General features: G+C 40.5%; 1 protein-coding gene across 1 annotated transcript in view; it reads right to left on the bottom strand.

Annotated features, from left to right (window-relative positions):
- The window catches only part of LOC119539714 (androgen dependent TFPI regulating protein), a 68,200-nt gene that overhangs the window by 39,773 nt on the left and 9,499 nt on the right, over nt 1–18,928 (bottom strand). Inside the window, exons 2-3 of the mRNA XM_037843430.1 lie at nt 18,097–18,231; nt 16,452–16,553 (exon numbers count right to left, since the gene is read on the bottom strand). Coding sequence (XP_037699358.1) covers nt 16,452–16,553; nt 18,097–18,231 — 237 coding nt within the window. The remainder of the gene's footprint in view (nt 1–16,451; nt 16,554–18,096; nt 18,232–18,928) is intronic.

Genomic DNA, 18,928 nt, shown 5'->3' with positions numbered 1-18,928 from the left:
CTTTCCATATTGCCATCCCCAAGTCTGACTACATTATTGAGTAGAATATTGATTACGTGTTAATCACAAAACTGAGAGTTCTGTGCCTTCAAAACAGTAGGGATGCCTCCCGGGGTAGGCAAGCCCATAACAAAAATGGTTTTCACCATAAGCCTTTTCTTGCATTAATTCATTTGAACCTCCCTCACACCAGTCCTGATCCCCTTGCCTTTCTATAGACCTCATATGGCTTCAGAAGAGCGATTGACCATAGATTCTAATTCTCATGTTTTCTTTTTTTCCCTATTCAATTTTCCCTCTCTTACAGGTATGGAAGTGATACACTCCATTTCTATTAATTTGATGGTAAATTGGAATTTATAATGTGCTTACTTAACTTGCAAATGGCTGATGTAAGTAATTATCTCTAGTCCCTCTGCCCAACCATCCAAGGAGTTCTTAGAATGCCTAACTGCAGTCACTCCTCTCCCTTACACTTTATTGTCATCCAGTATTTTAATCTTCTTTTTTTAAACATCAATTAGACAAATTGCTTGCCATTACTTTTGACATTTCAAATGTCCCATCTGAGATCATTTTCTTTCTTCCTGAAGTATATCTAGAATTTTCTTTAGTGACGGTCTGTAGGTGGCAAAGTCTGGCTTAGCAAGCCTGAAAATGTCTATTTTGTCTCTGTTTTGGAAAATACTTTTGGTGAGTAAATAGCTTGACAGTACTTTTTTTTCTTCAACACTTTGAAGCTATTATTCTATCATTGCCTGGCTTTTTTGTTGCTCTTGAGAAATCAACTCTCAGCCTACCAGTCGTTTCTTTTTAGTAAATCCATCTTCTTAATTTGGTTGCTTTTTTTTTCTTTTTGTCTAAGGCATTTTGCAGTTTTACTATAATGTGGCTAGGTAAGCGTGTGTTTTGTTTGTTCCTGCTTTATCCTGTGTGGAATTTTTTGTGCTTCCTGAATCTGAAGATTAATTTTTCATAAATTCTGGGAAATAATCAGGGATTATCTCTTCAAATATTGCCTATATCCCACTCTCTTTATTATCACATACTCTAATTTCAGCTTTGAGGAATTTCCTTTACTTTCTTGTCAGTAAGCCAAGAATTTAACAAGATTTAAAAAATTAATTTTATCCAGCATTTTAGATTTTTCTCAGGCTACTGCCCCACCATAGTGCCAGAAATGGAAGTCATTCAGAACCTTGCCTCCTTTGAATGGGTAACGTTCCCATTCCTTTCCTGGCACGTTAAAGGTTATGGGCATGATTCGAAAAGAAGCATGAATTTTATGGTCATGCATCAGTCAGGAAAACAGAAGCTAAGCTAGGGATTCCAAGGAGGAAGGTTTAGGCAGCTGTTAGAAAGGTTAAGGCAGTAAAAGTCAGGGAAACTTCTGCTGGAACGAGGTGATTCATGGGAGCCCGCCCAGAAGCTGCGGGGAATTTCAAGTCTCAGGGAATTGCCGCTTTTGATCCACTAACCTCGTATCTGCAAACTCCCCACCCGTCTGTCTCCTATTACCCTCCACCAAAGAATAATGGCTTCTTCTCTTCCAACGCCACTCTCTGAGGATGCCTCTCATTGGCTGGCCTTCTGAGACTGTCTCTCATTGGTTAGCTCTCTGAGAATGCCTCTCATTGGCTGAATATATGAAGAAAAGGATTCTGGGAACTGTGGTTCCAGACTTAGACCCTGCGATGTAGAGGACAAGGGAGAAGGGGCGTTGGTGTTTCTGACTTGAAAAATCAGCGTGGGTCATTATGTGTCACTGATAGCACTTCATGTTGTAAACATATTTATTTACTCCTAATAACAGCTCTGAGAAATAAGGAAAGTAAACCTCTTTTGCCCATTTTAAGGAACTGGATTCCCTGAGAGGTTTACTAACTTATTCAAAATCACACAGCAAAACGTGGCAGAAATGGAAACAAAATATAGATTTTCTGGTAGATGGGTTAGTTCTTTTCATGAAACCACAGATAAACTTGTAAAAGGTATCTGTGCTCAATCATTTTTGCAACTTAAACATAAAGCCAAGAAATTTTGCTTTCACTTACTCCAGTCTGCCTTTTATGGATCAGCTCCAGAACCTTTCTTCCTAATACTGTGCTCTCGTTCAACTTTTTAGCCCAAGTGGGCACTTAAGATATGAAAGGACATTTATGAAGATACAAGATGATTCACCAGATGGTCTGTCTCCTGGTGACCTGTACCTGGAGATGTTCTGGAGTATCTGCATCATTCTCTAAATGTCACCACGTCAACAAAAGCCACTTAGACTAAGTATCGTTCTCAGTGGACTTGCAATGCAATATTCCAGTTGTCAAATAGCATTCAACAAATATTTCTTAAACATCTACATGTGCCAGGCTTACAATTTCTGTGATTGTTATATTTTAATGTTACTGACTCTGACATTAGGTTAGCTAAATATTATTTCTAAATATGTCAGTAAAAGTATGCATGTTAATTAAAATGTTCCCACATATAAGTCTTAAACTAAATTCCCTGGGAAATCTGTAGAGAAAAGATCTTTTTATTAAATACTACTTGATAGGTTAAGTATTTTAATATTTATGCCAATCATTGCTATAAGAGAATATTCATTGTCTAGCATGAAATGAGTACAGAAGGAGATATCATCATGGTATTGTCTGTTAGAGTCACATATCCTAAGACAACAGCAAAAACAGCATTTTACAGCAATGGCTGTGCCCTCCTGCCCCTGATCTGTGATCCTGGTGTCAAACATCAAGTCTTTGTTATTTTAACACCATCATAATTAGCTGATTCTTTTTGTGGATACGTGGAGTGTGCACCAACACACCTATCAATTTTTGTGTCAAATGAGGTGCCCTTTAAAGGCATCTGAGCACTTTGACTAGTCAATCCACTGTTAAAAGATTATAACTATATACTCAGTGCCTCTGCACAGTTTAAAAACAGGATCCCAAATTTGAGTGCATCTTTTTTCACACTTCCACCGACTGGAAGTCACTTCTGTCTCACATTGCTAAACATGCGTGAGCTCCCGCTAGAAAGAGCTCTTTCTCATTCCCACTGCCTCACTCCTCTTTAGGCTTGCTCTAGTGTAAAATGTTAGAGAAAATGAAAAAATATGCAGAGCCCCCCTGAGGAGCTGGGGGAGAGGCTAGGCCTGCTTATAGTTGTGCCTAAGTGTCTCCTCCTGAGTGCCTCTTTGTTGCTCAGATGTGGCCCTCTGTCTCTAGCATAGCCAACTCAGCAGGTGAAATCACTGCCCTCACCCCTACATGGGATCTGATACCCAGGGGTATAAATCTCCCTGGCAACGTGGAATATGACTCCCGGGAGGAATCTCAACCCGGCATTGTGGGATGGAGAACATCTTCTTGACCAAAAGGGGGATGTGAAAGGAAATGAAATTAGCTTCAGTGGCTGAGAGACTCCAAAAGAAGCCGAGAGGTCACTCTGGTGGGCACTCTTACGCACAATATAGATAACCCTTTTGAGGTTCTAATGAATTGGAATAGCTAGCAGTAAGTACCTGAAACTATCAAACTACAACCCAGAACCTTTGAATCTTGAAGATGATTGTATAAAAATGTAGCTTATGAGGGGTGACAATGTGATTGGGAAAGCCATGAGGATCACACTCCCCTTTGTCAAGAGTATGGATGGACAAGTAGAAAAACGGGAGCAAAAAAAACAAAAACAAAAATGACTAAAAGAAGAATGGGGGGAACAATTTGGGTGTTCTGTTTTTACTCTCTTTTTTTTTTAATTCTTGCTTTCACTTTTGCTGGTACAAAGAAAATGCTAAAAAAAATTGATCAGGGTGGTGAGTGAACAACTATATGATGGTAATGTGATCAATGGATTGTGTACTTTGGATGATTGTATGGTATGTGAATAAATGTTAATAAAAATATAAAAAAGCAGGGCAGAGACGATAACTGAGAATTCAGAAAATGAAGATATGAAGTATCTGAGAGCTAAGAACTCTGCTCTGATGGACCTGTAACAAGTGGGCAAGTGTCCAGAAGACCTGATAACGCCCCATGGAAGTATTCTTGTGGCTGTTAATGAGTGTATCCAAGGCCCTGGAGCAGGAGAACCATAGAGGAGTTGTACAACCTGGAATTCCCAGTTAGGTACAAGTGGAAGAGACCAAGGGAGGGGAAGGACTGTTTGAGGTTATGTAAAAGTTCCCTGTTCAAGGCAAGGATAGGATCCCACAGCCTGCAGGGTTATTAAGCCACTGTGATGGAGGCTTTCCTGAGTGGGTCATCTAATCAGGAAGGAGGATGACCATTAGAATCTGGAAGAGAAGTCTCTCTTACCCATCCAGCAGGCCGCTCTTGAGCATTTTGGTTTCTAACCTGAGATCATGGATTTTAACTCTTTCCTACTCCTGTAGCTGCTTTCATTGTTTCTGTTGATATTTCAAAGTGGTATAGGATTGTCAGTTGTTTCTCCATCCTGGTTACTCTCAGCATAAAGTCACTTTTCCCATTGCTTGTATTACACACAGTTACCATGGAAACGAAGATTACATCATACAGGAGGGGGAGACCAGCTAGCAAATCCTCAAGGATGCCAAATGATTTCCATTATTTAATGTCCTTGTAACCTCTTAGAAGGTATCTCTATACTTTAGAATCTTTTTATGGTGGTAATTTTATTTATCATGAAATTTGTCATTTTAATATTTTTAAGCAGACACTTCAGTGGCTTTAATTACATTAACAATGTTGTGCTACTATCACCATCATCTATTATTAAAACTTTTTCGTCACCCAAAACAGACATTCTGTACCCATTAAGCAAAACCTTCCCATTCTCCCCTCCTCCTGGCCCTGGTAATCTCTCCTTTCTGTTTCTATGAATTTGTTTATTCTAGATATTTCGTGTAAGTTGAATCATATAATTTCTGTCCTTTTGTCTCTGGCTTGTATATACTTTTTTGATCACTAAAATACTTTGACCTTGAAATTTAGAAATTAGGAAGTGTTTTCGTTGGTATTTCAATGTATAAAAAGCAGCCTGTTGATAAATAGGGGATCTCTGGATAACGGAATTTTAAAAGCAGGCTACTTTTTTTCAGGACACATGGAAAATTCTCTGAATTGGGATTAAAAAAAAAGCCTGCTTTCCCTATCCTGGCTTCTGCTCTCAAGAGACGGAGAAGCAAGCACCACTATTGCTTGGTAGAAGTTACATAACATTTTAATGGGACAGCTAATCCTTTTGGTAGCTCATTATCAGGATCACTTCAGCTTACCTTAAGACTTCCTGAGGTGCCAGATGAATTTACCGTCTTTACTCAGGTAACTCTTTCTAATCCCAATTTAGCTTCTGATTCCACTGTTGAGCTTTAGGCAATCATTTAGCCTCTCAGTGTTTCCCAGGTGAGTTGCTAGAGGAGATTCTAACCTACCTTAGGTTAGGAATGAATAAAGCGATGGGTTGCAAGTGTTTTAGAACCATAGAGCCTCCCATAAATAACAATGTAGTGGTGAAGGCTGATCTATCCAGGTAAATATCAGGGTGTAGGATATGATTAAGATTTCACTCTGGTTCAGTGGCATTAGTCCCCAGGTCAGCAAAGCCCCAAACACAGTTCTTTCCAGAACCTTTATACCACTGAAGCCTCCACTCATTGGTGGAACAAGTTTATCTCTCCCCTCCCTAGAGTCACATGAGAAGTTATTATGGAGTTTACTGAACCTTGGTTGTTGGCGTGACTTGTTGGGCTCTCTGGTCATGGTTGGCATTCATAATTCCTCTTTCTAGTGGGGGCCTGGTCTAGTGTGGAAAATGGCCAGAGTACAATTTAGAATTTGATGGTACAAAAAATTGGGAACAGAGTTGGGTGCCTTGACAGTGAAATGGTTGCTTTTGATATTATGAATTCAAACTCAATGATATTTCACATGTTCTATGAGGAGCATTCTGTTAAAAATGCATTAAGCGATGTGACCCCTGGGAAAAAGCTGTGTAAAGGGTACACAGGCCTCTCTTGATTATTTCTTACAACTTCATGTGACTCTACAATCATCACAAAATCGGAAGTTTAATGAAAAATGGAGTAAAGGCATAAAGGAAAACTATGTAGATAGTAAATGCTGAATGTGTTCATATAAGGGTTATGGAGGAAAGAAACCTGTTTTCTTTCTGGCTACAGATTGGGCTTGCCTTAAGTAAAACATGTATGAAGTATATAAGAGTATTGGAGAAAATTCATATTTAGTGGCCAGCTCTGCCATTAACCAGTTTTGTGGTGTTGGGCAAGTCAGATAATTACTTGAATCTCAGTTTCCTCTTCTTTGAGGTGAGAAGTTTATAGATGACACACATTTTAGCTCTCAGATTCCAGTTCATGTTTATGTTTCCAGGAAACAACACAAGGGAAGATGAATAAGGGCTAGCAACTATTTGATAGTGACTAACACTGACTGAAATCGTTGCCAACACAGAATATAAACAATTTGCAAATACTAAGTTCATTCAGAAATAGAATCAAAATGGGTAATTTAAGTATGTGTTAGAAATAGATTTTTACTCTTCTCCTTTTGCCTCCTTTAAAGCAGGATTTAATAGAGGTAAAACAATGTACTGTCTCTTTCCAGAGTCTCTGTGCCCCACCCCCCACCCACCCACCCAAAAGAAATGTAGAATCTGAAAGTTAGGGAGAACTCCTGGTTTTTCTAGCCAGTCATGTAAGTAGTCCAAGTCCCAACCCACTGGCTGTGGCATATGATGGCATCTCTTCCTGAATCCCCCCATCTTTTAGTCTGTAGTCTAACTATTAGCACTTTGAAATAGACACTATTCCATGTTCTAGAACCTTCCATTCATCTCTTTTGCCTACAAAATATGAAGCATTTTTAGCATTCCTACTCTTTATCATTTGATGCCACTTGTCTTTCTACACCTATCACCCACTTGTTTTCCTTCAAGACCTCTGCTCTTACCAAACGGATCCACTCCCTCATGGTTTCTTGACCTGCCATGGGCCGTGCTGCTTCTCTTCTCCGCCTTGGCTCATGCTTACTTCTACGCAGGCATCACTTGCTGTCTTTTCCACCCATCCTTTGAAACCGAGCTCAAATCTCCACCTAGTTTATCCACCCTTCCCCATTCACCCAGTGGGAAGTGATTGTTCCCTCTAAAATTATGCTCACACTGTTCACTGGAGCTTATCCAATACCTGTATTAGTTGGTGGCACCTTGTGGCTTGCTCCTTTACTTTTTATGAATTTCACGGAGGGAACCTTGTCTTATGCCCTCCTAGCACACACAGTGCCTAGTCTTTGCCTAGCATATTATGGGAGTTTACTGAACCTTGGTTGTTGGCTTGACTTGGTGGGCGTGAAGATGTAACACCTTTCTTTAAATAAAAGTCTCAGTTGGAAAGCTACTAAGGCACAGAGCCTCCTGGTTCTCTCTCCTGTCTCTCAAGAAAGCAGCTTTTGAATACCCACATGAAGTCACTCAGGGTGGATTGTGGGAGAGCTGTGTGGGTCCTTTAATTCTGGCCATGAAGAGTCACATCTAGTCAAATCCATTCACCCAGCAGCCTGCTCTGTGATAGTTTAGAGGGCATGCTCTCTCCATGTCTTGTGGTAAAGCCTTGACTCTCTCGCATCTCCACTCTCTCGCATCTCTTCTCCTAATCCCCTTACTGTGCTCATGCTCCAGGCCAGTGTCACAGAGAAAAAAATCAAAGCTGACATTTTTAAGATGCTATGGGGGAGGGGAGATCATCTTTTGGCAGGTATAAGATGGGGCTCTCTTCATCACTCACACTGAAGAACATTTGCAAACGGAGTCCTGCTGTTCACTAGTGAGATGCCAAGTCATATCCCTTTGTTGGGCCCTTTGGAAGGCTGAAGCTGAGCCAACAATCCTCTTTGAGGGAAAAGAGGCAGTGAGAGGAGGTGGAAAGAAAGAGAGAGTCTATAAGCTCAGGAAAAAGCCTAAGCACCTAAGTTATCATCAGCATCTGGGAATGTCCTGTCTCACTCTCTGTCACTTCTTACCAATATCCTTCAAGATCTGGTTATCACTCCCTCTACTTCCACTATTTTGATCTTCCCTTTTTCTACTGTTATCATACAACTGACATCAAAGTATAGAGTGCTTTTACTTCTACTGAAGGGTACTGCGTAACTTAAAAAAAAAAAAGTTGATTTTCATTATTTGGGGTAGTTATGTTCTATAGTTACTATGAACCCAGAATTTAGTGAGTTCTGAACCACTGCTTCTAGGAGAAATACAGAGCTAAGTTCCCACAAGCTTCTGGTCACAACATTTTCATCAACCGATCATTATATAACCTTGTTTCATGTCTGCTTATTTTGGAAGACACCTCATTTAAAATATATCATTGATTCACTATTATTGAAGTCACAACATTGAATGGCTCTATAATTCATGCCTGAATGAAGCATATCTAACATATACATTTACTCCATAAGGCACAGCACAGCCTTTTTATGCTTAGAAACACTAGATAGCACTACTTTGGGGGGCCATTTTAAATAGTGAAATCACCAACAAAAAGCACAAAAATGTGAAAAAAATAAAATGGCACTAAGTATACCAGAGAAAGGACACTTGTTTATAGGATGAGAGCTAACAAGAAGGCAGAATGTCACCTCGTTCAACCTCAGCTGGGAACATGTACCTAGGGGGACTCAAATTTTTCTGCAAATAACAGCAAAAGTGCTGTGAAAAGTGCTGTGAGTATTGACTCAGGGGTTTCAAATAAATTGCAGTGAGTAGGCAAATTCACAAATACAGAATCTGTGAATAATGAGGATTGTACTTACAATGTGGGTCATTATTACCAGAGTTTAAATAACATCCACCACTTTTATAAAACAAAACAAACAGAATACCTTGTTGTCTGTAGCATTAGGCATCCTTTTCAAAGTTGAGGGAGAATGTGGGAGTAAAATGTAGAGATCAAGGTTTGCATTAGATAGTCTTATCATACACTGTGATAGGCTGACTTGTGGCCCCCAAAGATGTCTAAATATTGTAATTCCCAGAATCTTTGAAAATGTTACCTTCTCTGGCAAAAGGGATTTTGCAGATGTGATTAAGTTAATGATCTTGAGATGAGCTGATTATCCTGGATTATCTGGGTGAACCCAACATAATCACAAGGGTTACTTATAAAGGACAAGAGGATCACTTAGATCTTCCCTTTTTCTACTATCATACAACTGACATCAAAGTATAGAGTGCCTTTACTTCTACTGAACCCACTAAATTCTGGGTTCATAGTAACTATAGAACATAACTACCCCAAATAATGAGAAGGCCATGTGATAACAGGAGTGGAGGCAGATTAAAAAGGTTACTAAACACAGAAGCAAAGAGAGTGGAGATGTGATGGGGAAGCAGAGGTTGGAGAGATGTACTTTGAAGATGGAAGAAGAGGTTGTGAACCAAATGTAGGTGGCCTATAGAAGCTGGAAAAGGTTAGGAAACAGATTATTTTCTAGAGACTCCAGAAGGAACCCAGCTCTGATGATACCTTGATTTTAGCCTAAAAGACCCATTTTAAACTTCTGACCTCCAGAACTTAAGATAATAAATTCATGTTTTTTAAGCCACTTACATTTGTTGTAATTTGTCACAGTGGCAATATGAAACTAATACATACAACATTATTGAGGCTGTACTTCCCCTACCACTCCATCTAAACCACTCTTACGCAGCTCTCCAGTGAGTTCAATATTGCCAAATCTGATGGAAAATTCTTACTCAGGTCAGCTTATGTCATCTGACTTGGTGTCTCAGCAGCTTTTGACATAAAATACTTCCTCTTTCTTGAAATATTTTTATGCTTAACTTCCAAGAGATTGGACTGCTGTGGTTTTCCTCATAGCTCATTGGCACCTCCTTCTCAGTCTCCTTTGTTAAGTCCTCCAGCTCCTCTTTTCAACCATTGAAAGTTGGCTGGGATATCTTCTCTAATCATACCTACTCCCTAGGCTATTGCTTTCAGTTTGACTATAAAACCAATCTTTAAGTTGAAGACAGCCTAATTTGTGTCAATGGCCCAGAAATCTCCCCTGGGCTGAAATGTCCAGCCGTCTATTCCACTCTTTCACTTCAGTGTCTCATGGGCATCTTCAACTTAGAATACCCAAACAGAACAGTTGATTTCCTCCTCTACAACCCTTGTACCTCCTGAGCACCTGTTGCTTAGGCTAAAAATCTCACCTCCTCTCTTTTTACCACAATTCAGTGAATCCTGTTGACTCTACATTCAAGATCCCTCCTCAATACAAGCACATCAACCCCATTGCCACTAGCCCAGCCCACACTTCCATCAGGTCCTGCCACGCTTTGCAATAATTTCCTAACTGGTCTTCACGCCTCCCCTCCCCCATCCCACTTTTACTTGTGTCCACCCTAAGAGACTATTTTCACACCATAGTGAGTGGGATACTTTTGAAATGCAAGCAAATATAGAGAGAGATTAGATAGAGATTAGACAGGCAGACATAGATGATAGATAGATGATGACAGATAAGATAGAGATATATATCAATAGATCAACAGAGGTGCTAAGGAAAAAATATATATATTTATGAAGTATATGTGTATTAGGGGGGTCAGATAAGGCCTCCCTAAAAAGGTCTCTTATTCTCATTATACTGAGAATAAAATCCAAATTCCTTGCAAGTCATGCAAGGCCCAGCCTGCATAATCAGAACCCTGCCTTTATCCCTACACTCTCCATCTAAACCCCTTTACCAACTCTGTGATCTGGCCACTCCAGCATACTGGTTGTTTCTGCAATGTGTCAAGCTGATTTTCCTCTCAGGGTCTATGGACTTTTTCTGCCTGCTTGAACCATCTTTCTGCCAGATTTTCCCGGGGCTGTCTCTTTCCCTTTACCCAAATTTCTGTTAAAATATCAGCATTCCCTGACCACCCTAATTCCCTTACACCCTATTAAACCTACTACCACATATACACACACACACATACGTACTCACACACACAAACGTATGCACATCACTCAGGGCCCTTATCCTGCTTTATTTTTAGTTTTGGCACTCCTCACTACTGAGCATTATATTATGCATTTATTGTCTACTTGTTCATTGTTTGCCTTCCCCACTGGAATAAATGCATGTTTCACAAGGAAAGGCTTTTTGATGGTTTCATTTTTTGTTGCATCCTCAGCTCCTAGAACAGGGCCTGTTGCTTAGTAGGTACTCAAGAAATACTTATTAGCACTCCCTTATGTTACGGTCCAATGCTTTGCTTATTAATTATAATATACCTTAGCTAAACTAGATATAATATACACATATTATAAATATAGTAAATATACATATATACTTAATATATTTACTTTACTTTAAGCTTCTTAAGATTAGAGACCACATCTCATATTTCTTTTGTCATTCCATAGAGATTTAAACAGTGATAAGCACATAATAATGCTTTTTTTTTTTTAAGGAATAATTCTTGATTTTGTCTTTTTGATTTGAATTCAGCTTTGAAAATGACCTGGATGTCTCCTTTTCAAGTGAATGCTCAGTTATGTCAGGAGTCCTTAACCTGAGGCCCATAGATGGAATTTTGAGGATCCATAAACCTCCTAAAATTATATACAAAATTTTGTGGGTATTCACATTTTTCTTTGGGAATGGTCCAGAGATTTTATTAGATTCGCAAAGTGGTCTGTTCCCTAAAGGTTGAAAGCTACTGAGCTATCTAGAAGGTCATTTGCCTTTCTAGACTGTGGGTCTCCTCCACCCAGAGGCAGGGCTGGGGTGAAGGCAGGGAGTGAGGGCGGGGAGGGGAAGGGGTTGGTGACACTTGGGAAGGAGGATGGCCTCGTGCCCACACTTGACCTTCTTCACGCCTCATGAGGCAGCCACCTCTATTCAGCAGCCCAACAATTTCCCACCACATCAAGCTTCTGGGTGGAAGAGCAGATCTGAGATTGGGTCTGAATCCTAGTGACTGACAACATCTTTCACGCTCTCACTGAGGGAGAAACTGGAAGGCTTAGAGTGTCACTCCTTTGGCATTCTGACACCCCACCATATCCCTGGGAAAGGGCTCAAAGGCTTTGCAGCTCATCCAGCCATGCCTCCCCTGTCAGTCACAGCCAGGCCGGGGCATACAAGCCCCCAAATCCACACCACTCATTTGGCAATAATCATTTTCCACTGCATGTCCCCACCAAATCAATGTCTTGTATTAGTAACTAACAATTATTTTATTATTTCAACATTATGTGAGTATACTAGTCTCAACCAGATTTAAGGATGCTAGAAGTCAAGTATCAATCTCAAAGTTCCGTACACATTAGGTACATGATAATTATTTTTCAAGTGAATAAATGACAATACGTTAAATAGCTAAGCTGTATCAGGTACTACCTCCAAGGTAAAGAGCCAAGGTAAGGCCTGTCTCTTAATAGCAGATTGATTTGAAACTGCTATTTACCAATTTGTATATATTATGTCCCCCAGAAAAAGCCATGTTTTTTGATGCAGTCTTATGGGGGCAGATGTATTAGTGTTGATTAGGTTGGAACCTTTGGATCAGGTTTTTTACATGGAGATGTAACCCACCCAACTGTAGGCGATAACTGATTAGATAATTTACAGAGGTGTGGCCCTGCCCATTCAGCGTGGGCCTTGATTAGTTTATTGGAACCATATAAGAGCTCAGACAGAAGTCGCTTGCTACAGCCTCAAGGGACACTTTGAAGAACACACAGGAGCTGAGAGGAGCTGAAACGCAACCTAGGAGCAAGCAGACACCAGCCACGTGCCTTCCCAGCTAACAGAGGTTTTCCGGATGCCACTGGCCATCATCCAGTGAAGATACCCTACTGCTGACATCTTGCCTTGGACACTTTATGGCCTTCAGGCTGTAACTTTATAACCAAATAAACCCCCTTATTAAAAGCCAATCCATTTCTGATATTTTGCATAATAGCAGCATTAGCAAACCAGCACACCCTATTTATTAATATTAATGAAGTCTTTCATAGTTTTAAAACTCTATAATCATGGCTTGAGAGTAGGATGGATAGATACCGGCTGGGAATTCTTACATTCTACACAATAACATATTTATGTAGTCCTTATCAGTTTATAAAGTGCTTGCACACACACTCAGTAGTCATGGATTATTTTTTACTATGGAGGGGCTCTGAGGGGGTTCTCTGATCTATTTTATTTCTTCTTCATGGCAACCTGAACAATTTAGGTTGATTCCCAGAGAAATAAATTCCACAGCTCCCTCCGGTTAGGATCTGATAATTTCCTCAGTTACTGAGAGTTCTCTTACTTCTATTTAAATCTGTCTGCTCTGGTTCTATCTTTAGTAGTCATTTAGATAAGACCTGAGGAGTTAATGTTTTCCTGGCAAAACCTGAAGGAAACCTTTGCTGTACTTTCCCTTCTTTCAAGCAGGCTAGAGAACTGCTTAGCAATAAAACACGAAGGTTGATCTACTTTAAATAAGGCAATCAGGCAGAAATGGCACATCTTAGGTCACCAGCAAAGACAGCTGGTCGATGGTTGAGGCGTGTACATCACTGGCACTGACGTCACTATTGGGTCTGAATACCTAATGAGAGCAGGAAAATGGCATTTAGAGACAACAGGCAGCTTGGAATGGTCCTACTGCAATGGCACATTTCCAGTGACCTGGAAGGGTTGGGCTGGGAGAAGTCCAAGCACTCATGATTAGTCACGGAGGTCTTAGAACCACTCTGTCAAAGGGGGAGAGTGGCATTTCTTAATTTGACAAATACTAATCATAAAACCCAGGGCAACATCACAAATGGCAACAGGGAAAATATTTCCAATCTAAGGCTAGAATAGCAAACATAAGGACTGTTGTAAAATGAAAGAACCTTTCAGGAAAGCATGATGCTGGTTATGCATGGCAATAATTCTTATATTGTGGAAAGGGAAACGGAGCATACAGGGAATGATTTCCTTTGAAAGCAGGGCCAGCCCCAGGTGGAGGCAACTAGTACCAAATGTCAAGCCTGATTGCCCATCATCCTTCCCCTGGCTGCTGCGGTGGCTGTCACCCAGCACTGTATTTGCTCCTTTGGGTTGTCATTGAAGGCCACTGTTAAATGTGGGAAGTGTTCACAAATTGGCCCAGTAACAGTCATTTCCATACTGGTCCATACTAGTATTTAAGAAGTTGTCAGAGAGCATTCCTTGAGAAAATGTCCGGAGGAAAAGACACTCCTGGGAGAGAGGGACGAGAGGCTGCCATGAGGACACCAGGAGATCGGAGCAGACACCAAAAGGACGTGCGGATGTTCAGGAACGACCACAATGGGGACACCCAATGCTAGTGTTGCTGATGTGAGTTTCTCCTAGACATGGCTCTGTTAGGAGTTTCTTCAATTAAGTTAACAGCCAGACAAAGGGTTCTTTGACCGAAGGCATGTTGCTTCCATTGCTTCTTTCCTCCTTGCCATTGTCCCACCTCCTTTGACCTTAGCCCCTTATCTCTCAGGGATCCAGTTTAATTGATTGACCAAAGGACAAGGAGCATGGTCAACAGAAACCTCCAGGTGGTGAAAGCACAAAACTATTTAAGGATATCTATTGTACAGTATCTGCCTTGCTAATTAGCACATGCATCTGATACACATTAACTATGTGCTACCAAAATTATCAAAAATCCATATGGCTGTTTAGCAAGGTCATAAATGCTGGATGTTACCATCACAACTATCTGGAGGAAATCCAACTTTGCTTCAATGTGGAAAATTGGACCCCAATGAGGCGGCAAGCTTAGTTGTAAGAAAATTACAAGATGAGCACTCAAGACCTTGAAATGGTGTTTGATATATAGGTTTGGCCCCAAATAAAAGATACTTTCAAGCTTGTGCCTTTTTATTTTAGTAACATTTAGCTCAACCAGTGGTTTTGAGCCTCTTCAATTTCTTACGTTTTGGCTTTTTTACCATACAGATGGGGATTCTGGACTTTTTTAACGTGAGAATTCTCACTTTACTATGTTAATCAGGCAAAGTGACATCCTTTTAATTTGTCTGGTGAACTATGAAACCAGACCAAGCTACAAGTTCTGGACTTCCTGTATCAAAAGGTAACAAAGTACAAATTGGTCTTAGATTTAAAGCCTAGCTATGCCACTTAGGAGATCCATGGCCCTGGGCAAATCACTTAACCTCTCTGAGCTTTTTTATTCCCATTCATAAAAATTAGGATTATAGTAACATGTAAAGAAGATTGTGTGAGTTAAATGAGCTCATCTCTGAGGAACATACTTCATCCAGTGTAAAGTTCTACAAAAATGCAGGAATATTCTCTACATAGCTTTGCCTGGTATTAATGATAGCGATAAATGGAAAGGGTGATAGGATTGTCTGACAAGGGGAAGATGGTAGAGCGGGTATCCCTGTGAGGAGAATATGCAACATAGAGTTTTTGGTACTCAACTCTAAAATCAATCAGAATCTGGTTAAAGTAATCAGTCAATAATCAATATCTCACTGATCACATAAACTGAAAATAAGTGCTTTGGGGAGGAAGGATGCATGAGAGGGAGCAGGGTGTTAGTTGACTGAGTTTCTTTTCCAAATCGGCAATTCCTTGAATTTTAAGACAATGGAAGAGTTGGGAATAGAAGAAAGACTGAATTTGAGAAGCCTGGCTATTCTACTACCTGGTCGTTTTCCCCCTGGGTTTTAAATGTCACAGGATCTGAGATCTCCTCATAAACTCCTGAGTAATGTGGAAATACGCCTGTAATGTTGAGAAGCTGAGCTAGGATTTTGAACAATTAGCTAATGCTTGAGGCTTCGATGACTCAAGAATCTCGCCTCCTTCAGAGACCTTGACAACCTTATTGCAGCCCCATTTGCTCATCAGCCCATCACAAGTAAATGAATGAATAAAAAAACCAAATGGGAATTTATTCATGGAAATACGTAAACAATAATTCCACTTGCGATACCTCGTCCTGGTGATGTGGTAGCTGAGAAGCTGCTGCTGAGCTGTGAGTTAGTCTTTGGATGTTGGGGTAGATTTTTTTTTTCCAAGCTTTCTTTCTTCCATACCTAGTGCCCAGGTTGGAATGTCATTATATGTCATTTGTTGAAGCAGCTTCTCTTGTATCAATACAGTTGTCAAAAGTTGCCTGCCCTTACGGTTGCATGTCTTTCCAATGACATCATAAGGAACTTGGTAGAGAATCTTGCCTGAACAACCCCTCTTTTCTCAGCAACCTCTGTACCATGACAGCACTAGTTTTTGTTCATTTCATCCTATCAATGGGCTCTTTTAAATAAATAGTGGCAGGTGGAGGAGGAGGAGTGAAAGGCATGCTGGGAGTTGGGGAGAAGTTTGGAAACATAAAACACTTTGGAGTTTTCAGTACAGAAGCTATTGGCTTTCTATGTTCTTTATTTTTTCCCCCTCACTCACCATTGCATGATTCAGCCATGCTGGAAAGATACCATCCAGGGCCTTAGGGTAAAGGAGTTCTCGATCGTACAGAAACAGTGTCCAGAATGACAAAAATACAAACTAGAAAATAAAACACAAAAAGGGCACCATTAGTTTTTAATCAGAAAATAAAACACAAAAAGGGCACCATTAGTTTTTAATCAGAGCTTTCTAAGACTGTCAAGGAAGCATGGTAAAACAAAATATATATCAGTTTTAAAGATACTTTGTGTATACCTTATAGGAATGCAAAAGGAAGAAAAAAAATTGTTATAGAATTGTTTTATTCTCTCTCTCTGGGGATTCCTCAGTTTGCTTGAGAGATAAAGATCAATTGTTTGTCATTGTGGCAGGTGGAGAGGATATGGATAAACAAGATTCACAGATCATTAAGTATTTCATTTTAACCAATGAATTCTCTCTTCTCTATGCTTTCATCACGAATGCGGACAGTGGGTAAACTGAATGGCCTCAGTTTTCTTGCCCAGCCGATGAATAGGCATGGCAAAGGGGAGAAGGAAGGCTGGGAGAGAAGTGACAAACTCCCAGGGTTATTAACTGAGAGTTGGACTTCTCCACAGCTCAGAACTTGGGTTCGATCCTCTCCTCTTGTACACCTTAGATGACCTATCAAAGCATCTGTCCTCTATGTTACAAAGTCAGTGCCGAGATGGAAAAATAAACACCATTAATCCGATCTTCCTATCTTCTTCAACTTCATAGTCTCAATTTCTAAGCTTTAAAAAATGAAGAGACTCCATCATTAATAAAAACTTAGGCTTTAGAGGATTTATGGGGGATGGGGGTGGTGGAGATGTCTGCCAAGTAGACCCGGAATGCCAGTCCTTGCTCTATTATCTGAGAGCTCATTAGTGTTTAGAGAGTTTCATTTTGCATTTTAGTTTGAAGTGTCAGTAACATAGGAAGTTGGAAGAAGATAGCCTTTTCTAATTATAGTCCTGCTCGATCTCCATTTGTTTCCATTCTAGCTAATGAATGGAAACCTGAACAGTGCAACATGTTCAGCAAACAAGCCGATGGTCCCTTGCGTATGTCTTGCTTTTTCCCAACGTCCATTCATTCAACAAAATGAATGAGTACCCACTGTGGGACCTGCACCAGGTTATTTCAGACAGTCTGCCTTTCCATGTGCCAACGCTGAAGGTTCTCATTATATCCTTTTTTTGTACAAATAACTTTTATTTGATGGTTTTCCATTGCAGAAGTAACAAAGGCTTATCAGAGCAAGTGAAACAGGATGTAAAAGGGCAAGTAGTTATCTCTCTCCCCAGCACCTGCCACTGCCATCACCCTGATGGAACCAAGGTTCTCCCAGTTGTGTTTTGGTTGAGAAAGTTCCTTCGAACTTCCCCTTTAGAAAACAATAAGTATCTGGAGTGAAGCCTTCACTAAGTTACAAAAGGTAGTGAGAAAGTTCACCAGTAATGAGCCCCAGGTCATCCAGGCTCTAGGCAATGCCTTGCAGACTCCTGACAGGACATTTGTTCAAATGCAGTCATTCTGGTTTCCCATTAAAGGGCTCCCTGGCAGCCTTGCTACCCAGGAGAAGTGTCGGTCCATGTGTACATGTGTATTGTATTATGGATCCATCTTTACAACTTACTGTGGATACAGGAAAAGCCAGTGTGGTGAAAAGCAGGTCTCTGAAGGCGGTTATGAACTTGACGTCTTCTTTCCCTTTAATTCTTTTCAGCACATCATCCAGGCAGGCGACCCCAAAGAAAATGGCCTGCAAGAACTACATTCATTACAACAAATGAGGGCATTTTCATTTGCTTTAATTAATACATTCTTCACTGACGTAGAACTCCATCCCTCTGGGAGCAATGTTGATTTGAGAAGGAGGGGGGTGTTTGGCTGTTTTGATTGAAGCCAATCCAAGGGCCAGGCTTTCAGCTCAATGGGCCCTGACCTCGCTCGCTAAAACTGATTGAGTAAAGTCGTTTAGGGGCTAATAATGTGTACAGTATTTAGTGTAATGGACTTCAGCTAAAATGAAAACAAAATAGTCAGCTTTAAAGGAGACTATAATGAGATGGATATCTTGGCTCAAAGAAATGAAGAGATGGGAAGAAGTAAATAAGCAGTACAAAGGCAGAAGCAGACACAATGGTGGACATAACCTGGCCTCTTCCAGGGAAGAAAAATTAAGAAAAACGTCTAGTGCTGAAATATCATTTGAAGAAGCCGAACTCAGGGTCAAAACAGCCATGAAGGACCTGGGTGCTCTCCTGGATGAGATGCTCAAAATGGCGCCATGTTTATCTGTGGGAGGAGCCAGTGTACTTCTCACCATAAGAAGGGATGTCGCAGGCACTACAGAGATATGGGTTCTGCTGAGACCCCAAGTTCCATTACATCCCTGAGGGCAGGTACAAGGGAAGCAAAGCCTTTTTCGAGGAAGTAATACAACATCTAAGGTAACCATGTCCCAT

Source organism: Choloepus didactylus, chromosome 7 (genome assembly GCF_015220235.1).
Source record: "Choloepus didactylus isolate mChoDid1 chromosome 7, mChoDid1.pri, whole genome shotgun sequence".
Lineage (NCBI taxonomy): Eukaryota > Metazoa > Chordata > Mammalia > Pilosa > Megalonychidae > Choloepus > Choloepus didactylus.
The sequence above is the reverse complement of the archived record's forward strand: the minus strand, read 5'-3'. Positions and strand labels throughout refer to the sequence as shown.